The following is a 25,712-nucleotide window of genomic DNA, read 5'->3' as shown; positions in this document are numbered from 1 at the left end:
ATATGCCGTAACGTTGTTGGAAAAGCTCCCAGCGATGCGTATAGCGATGGGGATGACGAAAAAAAGAAAGAAGGAAAAAAAAAGAGCGAGGAAAGGATTTGGCGGGACGTAATCATCGCGAAATATTTTGGTCACACTTTCGTCAGCGGAAAAAAAAAAAAAATTCAAACGCCCACGTATGTGTTTCGACAGCGACAGAGCAAACGGAGCATAGCTCCGCCGCGTAAAAGCTGGCGGAAAGCAAACAGAGGAGGGGTTCTTACCTCGTGTTGACACAGCTTGGTCCTGTCCACCTTGTGAGCGTCCGCGCAAACGCTCAGCGTTACTGTGGCCCCCGCCATCGCAGTATTTTTCTCTTTCTCCTTCTCTTTGCCTGGAATAAGAAGAGCAGCTCTCAAAGGGACACGCCCGGTCGCGCCGTTTAACACTCGCGTGCTGCACCGGCACCACGTACGCGCGGCAGTTATTTTCCCACCCGCACGTGTGCACTAGAGAACATGCAAGCCTTCGTGTGGCAGAGCAAACTGAGCGAACTCGTTACGTGACGCAGTTAGCAGTCTTTCGTAACGATATTGTTAGAAGTTAAGTATATGCTAGCTTGTGCGTGCCACAATTCAAACTCGAAAAATCAAAGCTCCGCTATAAATTATGTACCCTCGTCTCATTCTTCACACGAGATTTGCAACGTTAAGAATTTCTAGATGCTTACATGTGTCTGATTATGTGCGATTCTACCACGTCTTGGACACATGATGTATTTTATAATTACTGTCAAGTGCGACTTATAGCATTTTTCTGAAATTTTCGCGTGACTCCAATACGGCAGCAATATAAACGAACCAGAAGACCTAATATTTCATTATCCTGCATTTTTGAATATATGTACACCGCCTTTGAAGGTTTTCACAGCGACCATTTAGTTGTGGTCACGGGTGCAGAACTGGCAAGAAAAGCTAACAAGTACGTTAGCTGTCTAGCGCGCCAGCAAAAACATGCATAAAGCATGAAACGCATCCTAAATCTGAAATAATCGGACAAGACTCGCGCGGTTATTGCCATTGAAGGCACGTTTACTAAGCTCAAACGGATCCAGCAGCAGTAGCGCATGCTGCAGTGCGAAGAAATTTGGCCGCTAATTGCGTTAAATTACCAGTTCATCACCACGAAGCGAGCAGTGCCAAGGGTATGGTTTCAATGACCTACCCTACCCGTTTCTCTCTTTCTGGATACAGTGAAAGGACGATAAAAAACATAACCATGACTCCAGTATCTCACCGCGGTCGTCGGGAAACGAAATTGTGGGCAGTGCTGGAACAGCTGTGCCGACTAGCGACTTATTTCGCAGCATGACACGCTATTTGCTCTAAGTAAGTAGTCTATGCATACAAATGTCCAATCTTGCCCAGATCTCCGCCATCATGTGGTCTGGAAGAAAAACGTCAATTTCGCGCCCATAATCAGTTAAGTTTAAATTTTGTAGTTTTTTGGAAAAGCTTTAATGCGAAAGCATTATGTGCCCATTTGAGCGAAAATCTGTCGTAATCGGCGTGACCAAAAAAAAGTGCCAAGAATGGCTGACGGCGCATAGAGTAAAAATGGGTCAAAAAATACTCGAATGGACCTTGAATTTCTCAGGCAAATTCCTATAAACAAAGCAAATAGTGGCTCTGAAATTAAAATTTGGTAAATTCCGGTCTGGGAGCACGCTTCCCCGACGCATCGAGGGCTCAACGATTCTGGCTGACTGGAGGTGTGGCCTAGGGAGTGCGTCATTGGGCACGTGACGGCCTTTCACGTGCCTAATGAGCCAAAGGGGAGGACGTGGCGCCACGTCAGGAATGTATAACGTGTGCGCGTTACTGGCGTTCCGAGGTCCACAAACGGCATAATGCTTTCGCATTCCCACACATAAGCAGTCTTAAGTGTTTCTGCCGGAGTCTTTTTTTTTTTCAGACACTGACGAACGCACCAACAAATTTCAACCCTCGTATTTAACAGAACGGGCGGATAATCAGGGTGTGCTTTGGCGCCAAGGAGCAATTCCAGCGTAATAGGCAATTTTGTTTTGCATTTGAAAGGTACGGCTCCGCGTTTCGACGTAAAGGGGCATGGAAGGGCCTTTCATGCTTCAAGTATAAAAGGTGCAGATGTGTCTGGTGACGCTACAGAACTACGCAGGCAACTACGTCGCAGTGCCCTGTGGGTCATACATGAAACGTAGGAGAGGTTGAAGTGCAGGAAGGTGCTCCACCGAGGTCCTCGACATCGCACCGATGCATTTATGGCGTTTCGAAGACGCTGTTGTAGCAGAGAGGTTTCCCCGGCATTGACGCCGGCTGTAGAAGAATGAATGTTGCATGCACCGCACCATGTCAGCTCTCATCGTGAGATCTGTCCTGCTCAAGTAGTTTTTTTTTATGTTTGTGGCTTAGTAGGCATTGGACTGCCGTAGTCATATAGGGATCGCTTGTAAGATCACATTTGAGTTGCACCGACATTGAGTTGCCGCGCCATGGGATCCAAGTCTGCCGGTCAGCTGTGCATGAAATCAGCGATTCTGATCAAGTTCTTATGTATGCCGTGGGTCACTATAATTGGTTTCACTCTGTGAACTTCGCAGACTCGAACTTGAATCTTTCTTTCGTCTTGCGTACTTTGGTATTGCATGAAGTACAAACTATAGGCACTGCAATTTTACCTGCTCATGCTAACATTACAGTGCCTTGGGTGCCAACAGGCACTGCAATGCTGCTAGCTTACTCTTTCTTTTGTGTGTGTGAACGGGGTAGTTGACAAACCATAGACTTGTGTGCAGGATCAAACTCTTCCTAAGGACCTTTGTAAGAGTATGCTGAACGAAAATCGAAAATCACTAAATATAAATCCTAATCTTTAGAAAGCCAGCATTCCTTTAAACGATGTACCTGATAAATGTGGACTGAATACAGAAGATCCACGCAGAAGCTCCTCTGGTAGTTGTCTAATTATGCGTAAGCATTGCGTAACTTGCTCATATAGATTCAGCTCGGTGTCATTATCAATGTTTTGAAACTTGTTCCGACCAGTATAAACGGATTTAGAAAAGGCTATTCAATAGTTTCAATATTCAGCTTGTCTCCGTAATCCATTCACTCGCCTCATTCCTCGATAAAAATGGTGAAATTGAAGCTGTATTTCTTGATTTTAGCAAAGCTTTCGATACAGTTCCACATGACAAACTAATACTAAAGCTTAGGCATCTTGAGCTTCCAGAAATATTGATCGCATGGACAACAAACTATCTAACGAATCGCCGCGAGTTCATGGCAATTAATAAGCAACAGTCTAACTGTTCTCCGGTGAACTCAGGAGTTCCTCAAGGAAGTGTACTAGGACCATTGCTCTTCTTATTTATATAAATGATATTACTACTGCAATTCATTCCAGTGTGCAAATTAGGTTGTTTGCGGATGACTATGTGCTTTTTAGAGAAATCACTTCAACAAATGATCAAATTGATTTAAATACTTCTCTTGTTGGCATTATTGATTGGGGCAAAATGTGAGAAATGCGGCTTAACGCTGAATGACGGCCTTTCTTCGCTTCACTCATCAGAAAGCTCCACTAACCTTTAGTTACACGTTAGGTTCTTTGCCTTTGCAAGAAGAAACAAAATATAAGTACTTGGGTGTCACGATTACTAACAATTTATCATGGAATTTGCACATTGATAATATTTGTTCTTCGGCCTTGTCTAAATTATATTTTTTGTGACAAAAGCTCAAACATTCCCTACCTAACGTAAAACTGCTTGCTTATTATTCATTAATTAGACCGAAACTTGAATATGCATGTGTTTTTTGGGGCCCGTTTACTAAACAAAATATTATCTCGAAAGGGTACAGAAGAAAGCTGCGCGATTCTTATATTCCAAATTCTCTTGATATGACCCCGCTCGCAAATAATGCGTGATAATGGCATCGAAATCCTTGAGCAGCGAAGCGAAAATTGAAGAATTCGATTTCTTTGCATGATTTTTAATGGAGACTTATCAATTAATCCTGCATCCTATCTGTCAAGTTCATCGTCTAGGCTTACTCGACACCATCATCCGAATTCACTAACAGCTTATTTTGCAGGGACGGATGTAGTCAAGTATTCTTTTTTTCCCGAACTATAACAGACTGGAGTAACTCGTTGCCTGTTTCCATTGATTGATGCATTGTATTACTGTTGTGTCTTACCACCCTGCTTGATTGATTGATGCATTATATTACTGTTGTGTCTTACCACGCTACTTGATTGATTGATGCATTGTATTATTGTTGTGTTTTACCACCTTGCTTGGACCTCAACTAGGTCTGCAGTATGAAATAAATAAAAAATAAATAAAATATCACCAGTTTTCTGTTGTTATCAACCTTATCGGACTCGGCACGAGCCTTAACAGCCCTTATCGGTCAGTATAAACCATTATCTGTCCTTATCAACCTTATCAGATATGACCTGATTCTTGTGAACTGTTATCGGTCTTTATCAACCTTCATCGGTGCTTATTAGCCTTATCAGAATAGATCCCACCATTATAAGAGACTTGTCGCTCTCTAGCACGTTATCCATCCGCGTCGAACCATTATCAACCGTGATGGGGCCCACATAACCTCTCAACATTCCTTATCATTGTTATCAACTCACTGACTGCTTACCTATGTCTGTTGGGCGACGTGAAGAGCATGAACCCTCAGAGATCGGTTGGATTTCGGTCAGTGGAGGAATGACCCAATGGCAGCTGCATCTCGCGACCGTAGAAACGCATCGGGGATGTGACGTGTTTGGCATTACATTTTCGCAAAATGGAATTTTCGGGATGTCTACAATGCGTAGACATCACGACAACCGAGCCTCCACAGAAACTACTCCTTTGAAATTTGTTTTCTACCACCGGTACAACGGATTCACATGGTTGGGATTTATTAACCTTCTGCAAGCGTGGGTGTTTAGCCCAGTGGGTAGGACACTCGGCTTCTGAGGGCGGGTCGTAGGTTTGAAACTAACACCGCCAAAGTTCTTCCTTCCGAACTTATTTTGTTTTATAGATTTATTTCTTTATAGCGATTGCTTTTACGTGACGGATGGAGGGACGGGTTTTCTCGTTGGGTAAGCATAGAAATGCTTACGCATTTGAAGTTCCAAGCTATATCTTGATGAAAACGAATTGAATTGGTAATGCAGTCCAGTATGTGTCAAGACGAAGCGGTTGCGAAGGCTCTATTCGTGATGAATACTGAACCGCGAATGTTATGTACATTTTTTGCTCAAGCAACGTGATTTCACCAATGTTGAACAAAATCATTTCAGTAAGCACGACGACTTCTTGCCATAGATATAGATGAGCTTTTTTTACAGTGGTCCTGTTAGAACCTCACTGGGTTTCTCTTGACATCCGCAGCTTCGGCGAACTGAGGGAGAGAGAGCTGAGGGGGAGTGGGAGCTCAGTGTATAAATAACATCGCACAGCATAGCGACGCGGTGAGGGTGGGTGGAGCCTAGCGGGGGAGAAGGAGCGGCGAGGCAGGGACACAGGTAACTGTCACGTCATTGCTCTCCGATAAAAACCCGCGCGCTCGCTTCGGCGGTTCTCTTTCTCGCAGTGGAAAATAAATTGCGTGGCTCTGCTATCGCAACCACCAGAGACTAGCGGAGCCGGGCGAAGCCCAGCAAAAGTTAGACAAGTGTGCGGTTTGGCACTACTTTACTGGCCTTCCTACAGCTCCGCTGGTCTCTGGTGTTTGCGATAGCAGAGCCACGCATGATTTTTCGATAAGCTTATTCTTCATGACAACAAATCTATCATCACACAAGAACAACACATTCAGTAAGTAGTGAACTACATCACAGCATAAGCGACATTTCTGGTAAAATGCAAACCAGTTTCTTCTACGCAATTTGTGCTACACGTCATGGCCTACTCGCATTCGCAAAACTCGCACAAGTTAACAGATCATGCTTTATACGTTGACTACTTGGCCGCTATAATGCCACGTGGGTTTCTTTTTGGACTTGTGTGTCATTTTTTCCTGCCAATCGAAAAGAAATACAAGAGGAAAGGGCAATTATTTCCTGACAGAGCTTCGTGAGTGCTTGCATAATATAGCTGTAACGCGTGAAACACAGCAGATAACCGTACGTAGTTCATGTTACGAAAACAACTACATAATCGCTATTCACACGCTGTGCTTTGAAGCTCTTAGAAACCTTTATAAACGCGAACGTATGTTTGCGAGCCTATAGTGCGATGAATTTTACTGCTCATCAAATATGTTCGCGTGTGTGATTATCAAGTTGTTGTTATGAAGGACATCCTTATCGAAACAGCCCACATATACCATATCCAATAATCCTATATGTACACATGAGGATCCCACATAAAAGACCTGCACGTTTCCAAATATTATATAGGAGATGTCCCATGTGATATATGGGAACATACGGGGTTTTATAACATCCCTATGTGTTCGTATACTGCATATTGGACCCATGTTATTTTTTTAATGGGGTGTTCTAAATGATATATGTGAACACACGGTTTTTCTCTAGACCGTTTTATCGGCGAGGAGGAACATAGCCTCGAACCAGCGTGCCACGCCACTCATCTCCTTGGATTGGTATGTTCGGATCGCCGTTTCTTCTAGCGCCAGCCTGGAAATGTAGCGTTGTCTTTGGGAATTAGTGCAGTTATAACGTGTTCCGTCTGGGATTGCTGCCATGTCAAATGGCTGAAAGTCAGCCTGCTACCACTGTGCTGTATTTGGCTGCAAACATACCTTTTGGAAGCGAAATTGAAGTGCATCTTCAGAAGCGCCGATTCCGTAGACTCCGCCGCTGCGTTTGCAGACAAGCATCGGGTTTGGGTCGCCAGCATAAAGAAAGGACCTCAGACCATCAGCTTCGTCGCGTGTTTTTTCAGAAAACGTGTTTTTTCAGTGAGCACACGGCGACCAACTCAGCACGATCAGACTGGGATATGAACGAAAGGTGAGTATTTGGAATCGGTCAACTACTGCGAATGGACGAAGCCAACTATTTCTTCATGCACGGATATTAAAATTATTCTGTTCAATTGTGTTCAAAGAATATCATGCTTGGCAACCAACGTTCTGGTGGAAGTTGATCGGGGATGAAATATGAAAACTGCACTTGTCGATAACGAAAATGAAGGTGTGTTCTTTTCGTTCTTTAACCAGAGCCATGATTAGCATGTGCCGGCCGCCCCCTCGTTCATATGGGCTCTCCCGTGCTTCCCGATCTCGTGGGCCAGCTGTCTGGCCGACACGGCGCCTTGCGCGCAGTATTACTTCAGAAAATAAATGGTGTTGTAGAGAGTAGTTAGTTCTTCAGCTTTCTCGAGTTGGCGAGATGACCTTGCACAGGCGCCACTCGAGACCCTGGAGCGTGCGTAATAAGTCAACGCGTCGCGTATGTTTGGTTGATCGTGGCATATTCTCGACCATTGTCATCGGGCCGTTCTGTCCATGCTAACGGTTCTTCCAGTCTAGCAATGTTAAATTTCTTTATTTTGTAAAGCTTGCCGCCTAGGAACCAGGTAAACAACGCTTTGACAATCATACCACAAAAGTTTTAGAAGTGTGAAATATAGCAAAACGTGTTTTCTCGGAGCTTCGCCAGTTACTCGGATGTACACTGGTGTGGCACACCACATGGAACGTGCAGACACCTCTGATTGTTTTCATATGAGTGATACCTTTGCAGAGTTAAAGGGTAGACACAGATTAATAGCACGTTGCATGCTTGTTACGTATCGACAATGTTCAGACTTGACTCGCTCCCTATTTCTTTCGCGGGCAGAGTTGTGGCAGTGCCTCTAGGCCCAACGCCGTTCGATATTGCAACTATATCGAAGCTGAAAGCTTCGTAATGACACGCTAAGAAGTTTTCCGATAGCAAAAACTTGTTGAGACCTCTCGGAAAAACGCAAAAGCTTGCCACTCGTCGTAAGAGCAAGTTCGCCGTGCACCCTCCAGGGCGATCCTACATATCAGCATGGCGCTGGACCATAGGCGGCACGACGATCGCAAAATGGCACCGCCCTCAATAAAACGGTCTATTGTAATCTTCGTATGTTTACGCGGGATAATTGGATATGCGACAAATGTTTTTGTTGTAATAGAAAGGCTCTTTTCGCGCAAGCAAGACATGTAGTAGAGCAAGAAGAAGAAAGTATCCAAATTGTAAAATTATTGCTTCTCAGCCTAATTTCACTTACACATACGAAATAAGTGACCGTAAATAAGAATTCGTGCAAGTCAAGCACGACTCATCGGCTGGTTCAAGCTCACGACGCTACGCCATGTATTCCCCCAACCAACCAAACCGCCAAAGGACAACCCCATTCGAACCTTTTAAGCAGATCAGACGGGTTGGTCAACGGCGGCGCCATATTTTACGACGTAGCCTCATCCTCGGCAACAAACCGGCACAATACAGAAGCGCATAAGGTCGTCAGGCGACGTTTTGCGCAATAAGCTTGGTGGCAGGAAGTCTGCTCCTCCCACTATCGTGTCACAGAAACTGCCGCGTCGTTATGAAAACCCACCTTTGCGGAACGCCAAGATTGAACGACGCCTCAACGCCGAGGCTTGATCGAACGCTGAACCACCAGCCACGCCCGGTTCTCGAAGTTGTTTATTGTCGAGTTGCACCTGCTACGTCCTCCCAATGTCAATAGTTTGGGCCTGCCTGGTTCGCTAGACGTGCCTCGCTACAACTTTGTGCACCACATGAAACATCACTGTCAACGCTGCAAGCGTGCGTCCAATTGATTTTACCCGCGTTCGTTGCTACACCTGGTTTGTTGCCGCGTATTTCGTCGCTGTCCTTCTGAGGACGCACGCTGGTATATTGTATTGAAACCAACAAAAGTGAATTTTGTAGAATCTGCCATAAAATAAGAGTCGACAGATGCTCATCACGTAAGAAATACCGAGTGTTAAAAAATGTAAATCGCAGAAAGTCTCTATAAATTAGGTCTCAAAGAGTCTATGAGTATTTTAATGAGCAGGCCCTGACGTACCCAACGGTCCTTTTGTCGGCTGTCTGCATGCAGGAGCTTTTAGAGCTTGCTTTCATTCACGGTGCGTGCGCGCGTGGACACGGTTTCATATGTTTAGCGTTCACGGGAACAGCGTTACGTTCGTACTTATGCAAAGAAAAGAAAAGAATCGTGCCATTCGTTTTCACGATCAACCAGTCTACTAGAGGGCTTTTCGATTAACTCAACTTAGGCTTGTGCGCAGTGCGTACAGTATGCTTCACTAATAAAGGAAACACATGAGTGCATAGCGCAAGGGATCTTTTTTCCATCTGACAGGTGCGGAAATTTCCGGCTTTGCTTCAGCCGACTTGTGGATGGTGGCGCAGGCATTTTTTACACCCCTATGCAACGCGTTGAGATGGCCTTAGCCAGCACTCGCAATTGACTCGCACGTTGGTATGTTCAATAATAGACCATACCCTGCATTAACCCTGTTGTAAACGGATAACGTCGCTAGGTTTTCGCCCACCAGGTGACTTAACCCCAAGGAATCAATCGCCCGAATACTGCCTATTTGTTCAGATCGGGTCCCGCGTAAACGCGCACCCGTAATTACGCTGTCTCCATATTTCCTCATGCATCCTGAACAGCACCTATTGCGCGAGAGATATCTAGTTTTATTCATTGATTTCATGAGTGTTGTATATGTCCCATCAGAATTGCCTTATAATATACTTTTTTTAGAAGAATACATTTTTTGTCGGTAATGCCTAGCCTAACTTTACGTGAATGACATGTCAGAGTTGGCAGGCACAAGAATTTAGTTACTGTCCAGCCTACGAGACGCTGTGTAGAGAATATCTAAAGTGTCCAATTTTCAAGTGTGTGGGAAACGGCTGCTAAAAGCTATAGAGAGCGACGTTGGTGCGGAAGCTGAGGAGAACGAAGGGTGCAGTGAAATGCCTTTGGAAAGAAAGAGCTCGGAACTAAAAAGAAGAGAAGCAGCAACTTAAGGAAAGAAATGGAGAAGGGTCGCGAGGTGAGAGAGACGGAGAGAGAGAGCGTGTGTCTACAGAAGAGCGCCGTGTGCGGGCATATGGAGACAGAGAATGAGAGAGTAATTGGGCCTTGGCACTTACAATTGCACTCACTCTGCCAGCGCTTGAGGCCCCCGATATCATCAGGTATTAAAGAGTCCTTACTGCTGCTGCGGGAACTCCAGCCCGTCCAGTTTCCGAGGCGGGAGAAGGCGCGAATCATCATCGGGCTGGACGGAGCGCTCTTGTTGCGCGGGCTCTCGTGGATGTCCGGTACCTGCGGCGGCCAAGCAACGTGCGTCGCTGTGACGCTGTCGGGGTGCGTCGCCCGTCCTTGGGACACTGTACACGTGACCGAACATCGGGGCGCACGGAGCTGACTCGGTTCGGTGCATCATTAGACGGAAGGAAATCCAGCAGTAAATACAGTACGGGGACGCAGCATAAGACGACAGGGCTGTTGGAATTATCGAGTGAGCGAAAACATTTTCCTCTCCATTTAGACAGCAAACTCGTGCAGAGGAAAGGTAGAGTCACACTTCGTGAGTGGTATTGTATAGGTCTCATATGCACTCTTTGTGGAGCGGTTACATGCCGTGGTATCTCCCTTTTCTTTTTCGAACTGGTGGTTTGCGTGCGCATGTGCGTGCGTGTGTATGTGTGTTTGTGCATGCTCAAACGGCGGGAGGCCTTATTGACTGTTCCATATCTGTTCGGTAGTCTCGTACTTTTCTTGCAATCTTTGACATGCCGCGTCAATAGGCGGACACAATGCAGACTTAGGTTAACGCATGCAAGATGCATTGTCCGTACGAAAGGAAGTTCATCCTGTCAATGTAAAAAAGGATTCCACAGAGACAATCTTTTTAGGTCTCTTGGCTTTGTTCTCGCGATTGCGGCAACTGTGCAGAGTGTTCGTTCAGGTGGAAAGACTGGGAAACGTTCCTTCTGAGGAAGGGAAATGCGAGTGGTTTTGACTCACCTGAAGATAGTTGCTCGACTTTGGGCCAGATGGACTGACCACCTTGGAAGGGGTGTCAGCCGTTCCGGTCACGCCAAGGCCAAAGCCCGTACTGAATCCGTACAGCATCTCGAGAAACACGCTGGAAAATTTATGGGCCGCGTTGTACAGCCACGCACCCTTTCGAGCAAAATGAAAGAGAACTAGATTGCTTTCAAAAGGCCGGAGTGGCTAAACATACATGCCCAGCAAAAGTGTTCAATGAGGCTAAAAGATCAATCAATCAATCAATCAATCAATCAATCAATCAATCAATCAATCAATCAATCAATCAATCAATCAATCAATCAATCAATCAATCAATCAATCAATCATTCAATCAATCAATCAATCAATCAATCAATCAATCAATCAATCAATCAATCAATCAATCAATCAATCAATGGAAGCAGAGTTCTGGCCGAAAAGAACGGAAGACAGTTTAGAAGGTTACTTTTGGTACGGTTAGGAGTAGTTCAACGATAAAACGAAAAACAAGAACAGGCACACAAAGACAAAAAGGAAGCACTCCTGAGAAACTGACATAAAACTGCGCCGTTCACGGTTACACCCTCTGCTTCGCGTTCGGCGACGACTGCCGCGTAAATGCCCGTATAAGTAGCTAATCGGCCAGTATTCTTACTTTTCTTATTGTATTCAGCAATGAGTGATCCGCCATCGAGAGCGCGATTGGTTAGTGTTGTAGGGCTTGTTTTCACCAGATTGTTCGATAGCGAGGGCATAACAACGGCGCATTTTCATACCCATAAGCAACTACCAACTCGTCCGTCAGCAACGAATGGTTCCTACGAATATATATATATATATATATATATACATATATATATATATATATATATATATATATATATATATATATATATGTATTGCATATATATATTGCATATTCTTGAGCACCTATGCCTCGAATAACGCGACGCCGAATATACTGCTGAAGCGCAAAGGCATATATATATTAAGATGGATAGGCAGGCTACTTGGTATTGCATTATTAGAAAACTTAGAGCACAGGAAAGACACTGGACGAAGAACAGGAACACACCACACACGTGCTCACTCACAACTGATCTTTACTAAGTGCGTATGGGAAACACACACATATAAAAGATGGATGTATCGCTCATGTCCAAACGAAGGAAAGCAAACATACATCCAAAGCATTTGTTCAACATCGATTACTTAAATCGAATTCTCTCTCACGCAGTGATAATGAAGGTTGGCTTCCGCACACTGCGGGGTTCTTAATAATATGATAGGCTTCCTGGATTTATAGTGCGTCGGGGTGACAGAACAAAATGAGCGTGTTTTCGAAGAGGGGCTTGCGCTGACATGATCGGCAGTGTGTTGTCGAACGCGCGTGGTATGTGTTCCTAATCTTCGTCCATTGTGTTTCTTGCGCTCTAAGATTTATAATATATACGGTCGGATATATGCGGTCACGTCAGTGCACTGTGGTTCATGACACGTTGGCAGTGCGATGAGCATCTCTGACGAATAACGCTATCGCTCATTGCGAAAATCTCTTATCTCCTGGCATTGCAGCGCAAGTGGATTGCAGGTTGTACTTTAGAGCATAGCTTACCGACTGCGGACTCCCAAGATGGCTCTGACGGCGTACACCTTCGTCTTGTCTTTACCTGCGAGGCATTGTGTGACGAGACTTGAATTAGCATTGGACAATTTGACGGCTTTTGTGGACTAATGTAATGGACAAGAACAAAAAAAAAGAACAGGCAAAAAATTTTTTTGAGTGGTCGCTCATGCAGAACGAGTTGGGAACACGAAACATTTTATTTTATCGTCATCAATTACACGATTTGTTCCGCATGTGTCACACCGCCATATAAGAAAAGGGCGAAATGTCTTCGCAGGTTATTTCGCAACTACCTCTCTACGATTCGCGCGGTAAAAAAATATTGTGGTGACAGAGATTTGAGCTTTGGAAGCCTAACTGGTATGCTTCACGAAAACGCCAATGTTTGGCAGTTACGTAAAATTTGGATACCTTGGGTGTCCCGCGACATCAGGATAAGGTGACGGGACTTCTACAGTGGTTCTGCTACAGTTTGTTGGAAACTCCTCATGCAGAATGCAGATAAATGTATAGTTTTCGCTGGGGGAGCAGTTGGAGAGGTTAAAAGCGTTAAAAGCTGCGAAAGTGAGATTTATGCACTTTTGCAAAAGCATGATATTGTCACAAAGTATTGTAATCTTGTAGAGGTAACGACATCGTGCAGAATGATATATTATCCCAATATCATGTCACCCTACCTCGCGTGAAAAGCTGCTGAAATAAAATAACTAGATTTAGCTTTGGGAGTATTGTAAATTAATCCTGAAATGCATATAGAGAAACAATGGTGTGAGCAAGTGTATATAGAAGGCGATGGTTTGGTCGATCGAAGTTTGCCAGCTTCCGCTGGCCCTGTGTCAAATCACTTTTGTAGATGGTGTGTGTTTTTTTTTCCAGCGCTGTCTCCAAAAACCAGCGCCCATTCTATAAAGGTTCCCCGAAGGCCAGGACATAAACAGTATTCTAGCAGCCATCGTCATGTTCCTCGGCCATCTTTTATACATGGCACGCTCCAGCGCGTCTGTCTCGTGCCTCGTGCTGCGAGCTGCGAGATCAGAAGAAAAATGGAAGAAGAATAAAACAGAGAGCTTCTTCTGCTCCTGCAATCGGTAAGGACGGTTTGCAGGCCTTTCGCTTGCCGACACGCTCATTGTTGTAGTGAACGTAACAACGGTCCCTATGACTTGGTGACTCGAACGTGATTGTACAGCGAGCTCGACATCATGGACGAGGTCACGAATGACAGACCTACGTCCAGCGCAGAGGACCTCGCCATGGTGCGGATTCACCTACCGTCCTTTTGGCCACAGAATCCTGCAGCCTGGTTTACTCAGGTGGATGCCGTCTTCGACCTTTGGAGCATTGACTCGCAGCGCACGAGGTTCCTCCACGCTGTCTCTGCACTCCCTGTAGAGGTGCACGAGGAGTTCCAAGACGCTGTGGACGCGCCCCACGACACCACCCACTATGATCACTCCAAAACGATGGTGCTGCAATGCAAGTCCGTGTCTGGGCGCAGGGGCCTCCAGCAGTTTCTCAACGAAGAGGAGCTCGACGACGTGTCGACTGTTGGAACTTCTATTTCATATGCTGCGGCTCCTCAGTGACTGTAGGCTGGACGAAAACAGCCCTCTGCTGCGTGTACTGTTCGTTCAGTGCTTGCCGCAGAATCTCGTTGTTACCTTGGCTGCCACATCAGAAGACACATCCCTCAACAATCCTGCAGAGCTGGCCGACCATGTCGCTGATTATTTAGCAAAAGGTACTGTAGCAACAACAACCGTTCCACTGTCGCATCTCGAAGATCGGCAGTCTCGCCTTGAGCAAATGATAGGCGAACTTGCTGAGATCATTACTGCGCTGCAATCATCGCCCCACCGTCATCGGTGCGACCGGGATTGCTGTTCCAGATTCCCTTCTCGGTCCAGCTCCCACTCTGGCCTTCATCTGGGCGCATATTGCTAGTAACTTGAATGAGTCTGAAGGCAAGCTCGTTGGTATGCTTCCATAGTAGAAAAAGAGTGCTAAAGCCACGGACAGAAGGAAGAACACAGGACAGCGCTCGTCCTGTGTTCGCCTTTCTGTCCGTGTTTTGAGCGCTGTTTTTCTACCATGGATACTGCTGGTATCACAAAAAATTCGGTGCCAGCGCATGTCAGCGCCGTTCCCCTTGCAGCTGGCAGGGAAACATACCACAGAGCCACTGAGTGCGGCCGGTGACTCTTTCCACACGAGGAGGAGGAGGAAATCAACTTTATTCGAGGTCCTGCAGGCCACGAGAGCTTTGGGCTCTCATGGAGTGGGCGTCTCCCACGACGGAACCGGGAGGTTGAGTTTCCTGGCGGCGTCGTGGACCTGCTGGACGGCCCAGAGTTGGGGAGCGAGTTCTTCGCTCCGGATTGCTTCTTCAAACTTGCACTTGTCCTGTTCGTAGTTTATGTGAGCTTGCGAGCCAACGCGCCTGTTCTACGTCACTGACAGGATTGCCGGACAACGATTTCTCGAGGACACAGGGGCAGAGGTCAGCGTCATTCTTCCCCCGCAACTAGGTCTGCAGCGTGACAAAAACCGCGCCCCTTCAAGCACCCAACAATTATCCATACATATGGCCAGCGCTCTCTTACCATCGACTTGGGTCTCAAACGCACCTTCCGATGGGTATCCATAGTTGCAGACGTACGCGTAACCATATTGGGTGCGTAGTTTCTGACTAACTTCGCCCTTAGTGTTGACCTCCGCGCTCTTCGCGTCGTGGGCACGACGACTAGTATGTCTGTACAAGGCGTCCACGCACCTATGACTTCAAGTACTAGAAACGTACCACAGATATCAACATCTGTGTTCGCCTTAACTCTCTCAGACTTCCCAGCCACCACGAAACCTTCCAATCTTGAGCTGCCAGTACATGGCAACGTCGCGCACCATGTTGTCATCACAGGCCCCCAAGTGTTCTGCCGACCCAGATGCCTCGCTGGTGACCGCCTTGCCATCGCAAGGAGAGAGTTCAACCACGTGCTGCAACTGGGCATCATCCGTCCTTCGTCGTGCACTTAGTCTCGAGCTCAATTCACGTGGTACCAAAGCGGGACTCACGAGATTGGCGCCCATGCGGAGACTGCTACCATGGGCTCAACTCGCTCACATTCATGGTTTAGCAGCCAACCTAGCTGGAAAGCAAATATTCAGAAAGATTTATTTAGTGAAGACCAACTACCAATCCTTGTCGAGGCAGCGGACATCCCAAAGACTGCAGTTGCGATACGATTCGGGATTTTAACGCGAGCGTGTTAATTGCCCTGTGTCGAAGAAAATCGAGTGTCGTCGTACCACGTCGACCGTCTTTTCAGTAAAAATCACTCCGCACCAAATTCTGAACCACGCATGCCTAGCCACTCTTCTATCACCAAAGTTGCTCGAACCTTGTCTTTCATTCTTTAAAAAGTTATTCCTCGGAATTTCGAGAAGGGCAGGCCACAAAAAAATACAATAAAAAATAGACACTGACAGCGCATATCTTTTATGTTGGTTCTCAGACTGATATATTAAAAACGCGGAACCATAACAGGAGATCGACCCCGGCAAGAGGACGCGTTTCTACCAGAAAGCCTGCCTTTATGCCTAGCGTTCACCGCCAGCGTCTCCCGGTAACCTAAGCTGCAGCTGCCGGAAAGCATGAAAAGCAGACAGGGGCCTTTGAATGCTATCACGTTCCACTCTTGAATGTGAAACTTAAGCGTCCTGCAATTTTTTTGAGTACGTCGGCATGTCGTTCGAGTTTAGAAACGCTACTCAGACGTTCCACAGGTTTATCAGTGAGCTCACCCGGGGGCTCTCCTTCATGTTTGCATACCTGGATGACCTCCTGGTGGCTAGTATTTCGCCCGAACAGCATAGCAACCAATTGCGCCTGCTATTTTCTCGGCTTCAGGAACGCGGCCTTCTGATCAACCTCGCAACGTGTGTCTTTGGTGTCCACGACATTGAATTCCTCAGACACAGCATGACTCCCAAAGGAATCAGGCCGTTGGAAAAAAAGTTCGAGCCTTGCATGAGTTCCTTCGCCCAACGTCACTGTGAAAGCTCCGTAAGTTCCTTGGGCTGCTTAGCTTCCACAGCGGTTTTCTTCCCAACATTGCCCGGATTCTTATACCACTGACCGAGCTTCTCAAGACCACCAAAGCTCCGTCCCCTGTACTGTCTTGGGCGTCCGACGCCGAAGAAATTTTCCCAGCTGTCAAATACGCATTGGCAGATGCCACCCTGCTGGAGCATCTTCTACGTGTTGTGCCAATGCGTCTTATCACCAATGCATCTAGTGCGCCTGTCGGCGCCGTTTTAAAACCATTCCAGCGTAACCCTGGTGCCCACTAGGGTTTTTCGCCCAGGAGCTGAATTCTGCAGAAATGCGCTACAGCACGTTCGATCACGAGCTACTTGCGGTATATTTGGGCGTTCGGCATTTCCAACATCTGCTGGAAGGAACAAGCTTACACGTTCTCACGGATCACAAGTCTTTGACTTTCGCTTTTCGCGGTAATCACCATACTTACACCTCACGAGAGATCCGGCACCTAAATTTTATCTCTGAGTTCACTGTGAGCTTTCGATACATTAAAGGCCCAGTCAATGCAGCTGCAGATGTGCAGATGCCTTCTCCCGTATCGACGCAACATCCACGGCCACACAGGAGTTCGAAGAAATTGCCACGGCGCAGCGTTCAGACGTCGAGCTTCGGGACCTCCGGCCCTCTGCTACGTCATTAGCGATGTCCGAAATGCCCTTTCCGTTTTCTTCAGGCACTATCCCTTGCGACGTGTCAAGGGGTCGAACACGCCCATTCGTTCCATTCCGACTTCGCGATCAGTATTTGACAGGCTACACGGCGCAAGTCATCCCGGAGTTTGTGCCACCCAGCGTCTAATTACTTTCCCGTTTGTGTGGCTGAGTGTGAACTCTGAACTCTGTTTTCACACTCTGAGTATAAGCATTCGCCGCTGGGCTCGCGAATGTCTTCGCTGTCAGCGCTCCAAGTCGACACGACCCACCAAGCCGCCAATTCACTCCTTTCATCCACCCGACGCACGGTTCGACCACATTCACAACGACATCGTTGTCCCGCTGCCACCATCCCGCCGTGCTCGCTACATACTCACTTGTGGAGACCGTTATACCCGCTGACCTGAAGCATTTCCTCACACTGACATAACGGCACTTACAGTGACTTCCGCGTTTGTCAGCGGCTGGATCTCGCGCTTCGGATACCCCAGCGTTGTTACGACCGATCGCGGCCGACAGTTAGAATGTGATGGCTTCCGCGAACTCACGTGCCTGCTTGGCGTCCGCCATATCCCTACTACCGCGTATCACCCATCGACAAATGGAATGGTCGAACGCCTTCACCGTCAACTTAAAGCTGCCTTGATGGCCCACCATGTTCGCTCTCCTTGGGCTGAAGACCTTCCTCTCGTCTTGCTGGGCGTGCGCACCTCTTTCAAGGAAGACTTCGGCTGCACAGCTGCGAAGCTGGTCTATGGCAGAACGTTGCGGTTTCCCGGTGAATTTTTCGCACCAGCTAATGTTGCCACGTCCGATTCAGACAGTTCAGTTCAGCAGCTCCGCTTCCTGTTCGCACGCTTGCGTCCTTGCCCTAGTAGAGTTGCAGCCTCTACTAAATTTTTTTTTCAGCAATGACATGCCTACAGTGAGCCACATTTTTGTACTGTACAAAGGCATCCGATCATCTCTTAAGACTCCCTATGACGGCCCTTTCAAGGCACTCAAGCGGACAGAAAAAACTGTTATGACTGACCTCAATAGACGTTAAGAAGTCGGGGTGATAGACATGGTCAAACCAGCATACTAGCAATCTCGCCATCACTACCCGCTTTCAACGACATTAAAACCGCTGAAACGATGGATCTACCCGACCGCCCGGCATAAAAGGCTATCTCTTGGGCAGCACCGCCGCTCTTCTCCTAAAGGTGAGGTGGGGGAGACCTCTATTACAGCCATCATGATCTTCCTCAGCCGTCTTTTATGCATGACGCGCTCCGGGGCGTGTATTTCGTGCTGCGAGCAGCGACATTAGCAGAAAAAGAAAGCAGGCACAAAAAGAGAGCTTCTTACGCTCCTGCTAATTGGTTTGAACGGTTCTCAGGCCTTTCACTCGCCCAGTCACTCACTGTTGTAATGAACTTAACCTCGGTCCCTATAGGTAGTTTTCATGCGACGTCACGGACGCAGCTCTCACTGCGCTAGTACCCAAATATGGCGGCCACGATGACGTCAGTGCATTGTCTTATCACGCGCACATTGTTTTGCTTATTGACGGTGTCTGTTTTTCACCGGTTTATCACTGTTATCGCTTTGTCGTTCCACCCAAGATGGACCCATCGTGCTGTCATGCTGTAGCGTTTCTTGATCAGATTCGTTCTCGACGTGCTTGTACCTAAAGATGGCGGCCACGATGACGTCTGTGCAAACTATCTATAGTATAATGACCACATGTACGTGACGTGACTGGTGGTAGAAAGGTAATGCCAATTTCCGAAACTGTCCGTCGCGGGAAACCAAGAATTGGGCAGTTCATACAGGAATAAAATCAGCAAACGGAGTTCGAGAAAGATGATGGACAGCGCTGCAAATACAAGGTTGTATAGAGTGGCTGGCAATGCTGGAAACGGGCGTTCGGAATAACGGAGCGATCCCGCTGGCGAATGCGTATAGAAATGCGTAATTGAGTAGAACTGTTTAGACAAGCAAACAACCAGCTCGCGTACTTCAACGTGTGCTGGAGCACTTCCATAGACCATTGCGTGACCAATATCCGGTTTACAGCACGCGAAGCCCTGGGGCCGAAGTGTTTTGTCGCCATGAAGGCAGAGTCGACAAGGTTTTAAACGAAGCGAACGTGACATTTTTTAAATGCGGCTACTGACTATTCGGAAAAGAATACGCTGTCGGAGATTGCTGTGGCAAAAACGCGAAGCGGCTGCGAACCCACAAGAATAGTCATCTGAGCATCTTTCTAGGCTCCCCCGCAAAGCACGGAGAGGGTAATTGGAGCAGTGCGAGCATCTTTGTCGGCAGCCTATTATTATCTCTGCGAGCGTTAAGCGCAGCCGATATTCTCTCTCTCTCTCTCTCTCTCTCTCTCTATATATATATATATATATATATATATATATATATATATATATATATATATATATATATATATATATCTGACAAATTTTCTTAGCAGATACGTGTTCTATGACACCTCGCAGGCGCTATGTCTAGTTTAAGTGTTATGGCGAACAGAAAACGTGGGTGTCTGGTATAAAAACATGTCTTTTCTCTGTCCTTTGTTTAAAACATTTGCGCTGTTAGGTGCACATCTGTTAATTAAGCGGAGCAGCCGGCGCTTTCTACAGGCACGTACATATCTTTGAACACACAATCATTTTAATGAGAAGCATGCGGAATGATATAAAACAAGGCGGACGGCGGAATTTCGGTGCATTTGCGGCCGTCGGTAAGGTTTTCAGGAATGCAAGCACAAAAGTGACCGAGGAGCTTGTTCATAATGTGTGAAAGTGTGAACAAGCACCTTCCTATAAGAAAAAAGAAGACAAAGAAAGAGAACGAAAAAATTCATTGATCACGAGGACTCGCGTTTTACAGGTGCTACGATATACAAAATTGCTCGACTTGAAATAAACTGCGGTGAAGTCGGCCCATGGTGGTGTTTCTTCCTCATTCACTCCTCTTCCGGTATCGTTGAATATAGCTCGTCCGGAAAGGAGCGTCACGTGATACTCTCCGGCCAATTTCCCTACGAAGTTGTAACACGCGGTGCTCCATCCCGAATCGAACGGAAGGCTTGCTGAGGCGGCAAGTCGGCGTTCGCTACAGGCGTATTAGGCACACTTGATCAGACGCTTGCAGCAAACGATGCAACAATGGGAAGAAGACTGCAATAATATATATATATATATATATATATATATAATATACGCGCACACACATTATGCAGCCCGCGTCAATCAATACCGATAACGCACGCATGTATGCACGAATGCATGCACAGTGCTTTCCCCTTTAGGCAATGAATAAAAACGAAGCGGACGCATGGCATGAACAAAAGGAGCCAACCAGTGTCTCGGCGCACTCTCATTCTGGGAGCATAAAAGCAGCGCTTTTTTTTTGTCTTTCTCGCCGAGCCTCACCCACCTCGCGTTTCTGTCGTCTTCCTTCCCTCTCTTGTCCTGCGGCCATCGTTAGGGAATGAATAATGAGTGATTAATTAAGGGTAGCCCCCCTTTCTTCCCGACTTGCCGCCCGTTTTATACGCGCGTGGGCGGTACACATCCGCTGCTGCCTGCGGCGCGTAAGCTTTGCCCCAGCCTGCACGAGCTTCTCTACGCGAGAGCGTCGATCGAAGAGCGGCCAGCGTAAGCGCGTTGTGCTGCTGCTGCCTCGATAAACTAAGGAAAGTAGCTTAACGTCTTGCTGTTATCAAGATCGGTTAATGGAAAACTTATGTGGGCACCGCTCGCTGGTTTTGTTTTATCCTCTTGCGACGCAGCTAATTTATTACGTTAAAACGCCCACGTGCATGCAGCCAAAAGCTGCTTGAAAGGTGGCCTTGTTGAAGGATGAAGGATTAGCACGCATACGTATTCGCACCATTTAGAGCAACTGAAGAAAAAAAAGGCACTGCCACGAAACGTCGTAAGCTTGTGACTTTCGCCAAAGTGGGACATAGTCTACCGCCATATCTCGTATGGTTTTTTTTTGCGATGATTGAAGAAATAATGCTCAATATGAAGTAGCTGTCCAGTCTACGTTCTACACTATGTGAAGTGAGTTCTCAATTGTAATAAAAGCGATGTAACAGCTATACTTCATCTTCGATTTGGGAGACGTGTGTAATATGACGCATCAGGCAGATACTTGCGCATGCAAATGCATTTTGCTATCGAATGCATTTGTGATAGAACGGCATTGCTCTGAAAGTACCGACTTGGTGCGCCGTTGAAGAGCAGGCCGTACAGTGCACTGGAACTTGAGAACGTGCTATATATGCAGCGCGAGCATAAGCGTAAGCCCTATTTTTGAGGTGTCGAAAAATTGAAGAAATTGATTAATGCGTCTCGAGCGCGATCGTGCAATACATAAAGCGTCCAAATGCACAGTAAAGCACGCTATAATTAAGGAAAACCTTCATGTCGTACTAAGGACCAGCTTCATAGAAGATAGAGAGCGAAGAAAGAAGAAAGGGACGTTAATTAGGCTCGGGCCTGATTTGCTTCCCTGCGCTAGGGCAATCGGATAAGTGAAAGATGAAGAGAATCAGTTTCGTGGAAGCCCCGAGGTGCGCAGAAGTTATAATCGTGTTATTTCCTATTTTAATTAATTTTTTCTTATCATAATACTACTAGGTATTTTGCCCACAGTGAATGTCTGCCATATTATAAAAACTAATAATAATCATCATCATCGTCATCTATGAATTATCTCTACGGCCACAGACACCTGTCGTGTAAAAAAAAAAGTGCAGCAATGCTCGTAATTGCGCAGCCTTGCCGCTGACAGGAAGGCATGGCATAGTAGAAAACGGTGGGTAAGCTGTGCATAATGATTGTGTACTTAACATGATGTGAAAATTACCTATATATTTTACTTTAGCGGGTGGGTGCTTTAATGGGTGCGTCCCTTCATGAAGAAGTTTCCACTTTCTCTTCCTTCCGTAACGCTATGTGGGTAGGCGGCATATTCACGTCCGAAAGGAGTACTTTGCTTGGAAATGTTTTAATTTTGAGAGGTTATGCACAACTGTTCTGCCATAAGCTTATTATAAAAACGCGGCTTACGTGCTCTACAGGGAAGGAAGTGGCTATACGTCCCTGACTGCACTATCTAGCTAACAGTTACGCAGAGAAGAAAAAAACTCTAACTGCAATTAACTAACGACAAAGTATGCGTCATTGTCTGAACTCCAGTTTTCGGCTTGCAGACAGTTTTTGTATTCGCTACGGCTAAGCAGGAATATTAATGCGGGATTAACAAAACACTATGCCTTTCGAAAAACAAAACACAACTGAAAGATAAAAGGGAAGACACAGACAAAAGAGAGCAAAGTAAATAGGAAGAACGAAAAGAAAGCAAGAAACGAAGAAAACAAAAGACGTATAGTAAAAGTAAAATAAATGACGCAGTTTCGCCCAAAAGGTGATGCAATGACAGCGATAGCGAAGTATTAGACAACTACGCGAAGTAAAGTTCGTAGTTTTATCGGCCATATAAATTAAAATAAACATTCACTTACTAATTTTACTAATTAAAGTTACCAGCATGACATCAGGTGTGGAAAGGCAAACATGAACAGATCTCACTCGATGACCCACGAACACTCGCTGTCACGAACAACGCTGGCATGAGGAAGATTGTCGGCAGCGCGGAGTGAACGCTTCGTGCTGCGTCTTGCGTCACTGGGTCTCTGAAACTTTAGATAACGCGACGTCCAACACTAGGCACGCGAGAAGACAGCGCGTGTGAAGCCACCCGCAAGCTCGGCTCGTCTTTAGGCTTTGCAGCTGCCGCAGATAACCTCCTAGATACGACTTGTGGGGCGCGTATGCACTCAGCCGCGCATACAGCCATGCGCAGTCACGGCCGAGGTGGAATCCCTTAGAGCGCGCTTGGTCCCGTGACCTCCAACACTGGGCACGGATCGAGCCACCATCCTTCACGGCTCATCATGACTCGCTTTCCCTCGCACCCACGGTGCACGGGGCGCAGTGGGAAGCTATCACGCTTGGACTTTATACGAAACATCACCCGCGGCGACGGCGAAGACGACGGCGAAAATTCGCTCGGAGTGTCCATGTAATTGCTATCTCAATAAAACAGGAACAACAAATGAATGAATGAAAGCGCGCATGAACCGAGGGAGGAGCGGAGTGAACTTTTCAATGGCGGAGCTCTGTTTTGCGCATATGGCGGGAAAATACAAATAAAATAGAAAGATCTCTAAAGTAGCCTCCCCCCTTTACACCTGCGCGCAGATTCAGATGCACAAACACACCGCAACAAATAAAGGGAGAGAAACACCCTTGAAACATCATTCAGTACCATTGCCCCTGAACTACATACACTATGTCGCCATGCATGCGCAGGCAAGAGGTTTGCGCACCCTGTCCTACGTTGAAGACGACGTCGCATAGCTGGCGCGTTCCCTGAAACATCTTAGCGAAGTCCCTAGCGAGCTGGTCGTATCCTTCGAACGGGTCGCGCACACTGTCCAGCAGCGGAGACGAGGGTCGCATGTGGCCGATGGGGCGCCACGATCCGCGCCGGTAAGGCTTCGGAATCTGGCCCGTTTCTGCGTGGTTCTGCAGGTTGGTCACCATGTCCTCCAACATCTGGCTGCGTGTCCGGTCCTGCGACGACAGTGGAAGGCGAGAAATATGTTTCTCCATTTATGTATAGTGCACCCTAGCGCCTATCTACGTCGAGGTATTACGTGGGCTCCTCTCGCGCACCGCAGCTTCTAGAATGTAAGCATATCCCCATATTCAGGCAACGTCTGCCATTTTCAGTATGAATGAACCAAGGCAAATTACATCAAGGCAGGAGTAATGTAAGGATTCTATTACAATTCTATTCATTTGCGCGTTCTCGCCTGTGGTCCGAGTGGCGCTTTTCCTACGTTATCCCGCATCCATAAATTCTGAGCGATGGATGATAATACAGGAAGAAAATCGTCTGAAAATAATTTTTATGTCATGCCACTTCGGTGCAAAACCACGCAAATATATCTTACCAATTTCACAGTCTCGTCGCTAATTTGTCGTAGCAGGTGACGCTAATTTGTCGTATGCCCCTATGGCTGTTACAATGCAGATCTCTTCGCTACGCGTGGACAGGTTGAGTAGTTGAGGATGCGTATAGTCTATAAAGCTTTAAATGAACAGGCATAAATTCTGTCAGAAAGGACTTGTCAGCCTCTCACTTGCTTTCCCTCTTTAACTTTATTGCCCGTAGTTAACCTAAAACAAATTTTGCATGGTCCTCAAAGCCTCGCTAACAAAGAAAGTAACTCAACAAATGGGGGCATACACATTTCATATGCCACTCGACTTACGCTGGCGTTTCACATGACCAACGTATGAAGCTGTTCGGATAACACCCCAGAAAAGGCCATATAGAATGATTCGCAATTACTAAACGACATTTCATAAGCACATATCTACATAGAAAGAGTATCCCCTTCAGCATCGCACAGCATCATTCCAGCAAAAAAAAAAGGAGAAAAACAAGACAGCTTCTCATGAACAGGCAGAATTGTAGTGTGGAGCAGCGCTTCTTTTAAATTCTATATATTTTTGTGTCACCATTATATGGAGGATTAAAAAAAGAATCTGAAGAAGTGGGAGAACAACTGTTTGGTCCACGATTCCAATTACCGTTCGTGGAGGCGCATGCGATTCAACCGAGGTTACGACATGGTAAACAGGGCGAGAACACACAAATCGAAAGGAAAGCAATTACAGTGTGGAGCCAGCCACACTGATTTTTGGCCATGACAGCCCTCTCCCTCCCCTCCCCTCTTCCATTCTCCGCGCCCATGACAACGTGCACCGTTCTTGCATTTTTAGCAAACTTTTAACTTTCCGTGACGCATTCCATCGGTTGCTCCTGGCTGCGTTGCACTATCCGTGCAAGATACCGACACACGACAGGGTGACAACAGCAACTGACGACCAGATTCCTTTTGACTCACTTCACATTCGGCGTGGAGGCGCACGAGGACTTGCTGCATGCTGTACACAGTTGAGCGATGTAGTAATCAAGACGCGGTACCTGTAAAGAGCGCGAGGGATGCCGGGGTGTTTCTTACCTGCATTCTTGCAAACTTGGGCGCCGAGTAGCTTGTACGTTCCCCATTAACGATCTTTGTGAGCAGCCACTCTCGAAACTGTACTCCCTGCGAGTGAGACGGATAAGCATAGAGCGGGACGGGACAGAAAGGCTTGTAAGCAAGTACTGCCATACACTAGGGGA

General features: G+C 46.7%; 1 protein-coding gene and 1 long non-coding RNA gene across 4 annotated transcripts in view; one reads left to right on the top strand and one right to left on the bottom strand.

Moving 5' to 3' along the window:
- LOC129385064 (uncharacterized) overlaps positions 1 to 25,712 on the top strand; it is a 310,225-nt gene that overhangs the window by 15,583 nt on the left and 268,930 nt on the right. The window lies entirely within an intron of this gene.
- The window catches only part of rsh (Rap GTPase activating protein radish), a 213,812-nt gene that overhangs the window by 12,044 nt on the left and 176,056 nt on the right, over positions 1 to 25,712 (bottom strand). For 2 of the 3 annotated variants that reach the window (XM_055070981.2, XM_050178536.3), the window contains exons 10-15: positions 25,549 to 25,635; positions 23,842 to 24,088; positions 12,672 to 12,726; positions 11,051 to 11,171; positions 10,171 to 10,345; positions 264 to 373 (exon numbers count right to left, since the gene is read on the bottom strand). In XM_055070981.2, coding sequence (XP_054926956.1) covers positions 264 to 373; positions 10,171 to 10,345; positions 11,051 to 11,171; positions 12,672 to 12,726; positions 23,842 to 24,088; positions 25,549 to 25,635 — 795 coding nt within the window. The remainder of the gene's footprint in view (positions 1 to 263; positions 374 to 10,170; positions 10,346 to 11,050; positions 11,172 to 12,671; positions 12,727 to 23,841; positions 24,089 to 25,548; positions 25,636 to 25,712) is intronic. The other variant, XM_055070980.2, reaches the window with a different exon arrangement.

This window comes from Dermacentor andersoni, chromosome 5 (assembly GCF_023375885.2).
Source record: "Dermacentor andersoni chromosome 5, qqDerAnde1_hic_scaffold, whole genome shotgun sequence".
NCBI classification, from domain to species: Eukaryota; Metazoa; Arthropoda; class Arachnida; order Ixodida; family Ixodidae; genus Dermacentor; species Dermacentor andersoni.
The sequence above is the reverse complement of the archived record's forward strand: the minus strand, read 5'-3'. Positions and strand labels throughout refer to the sequence as shown.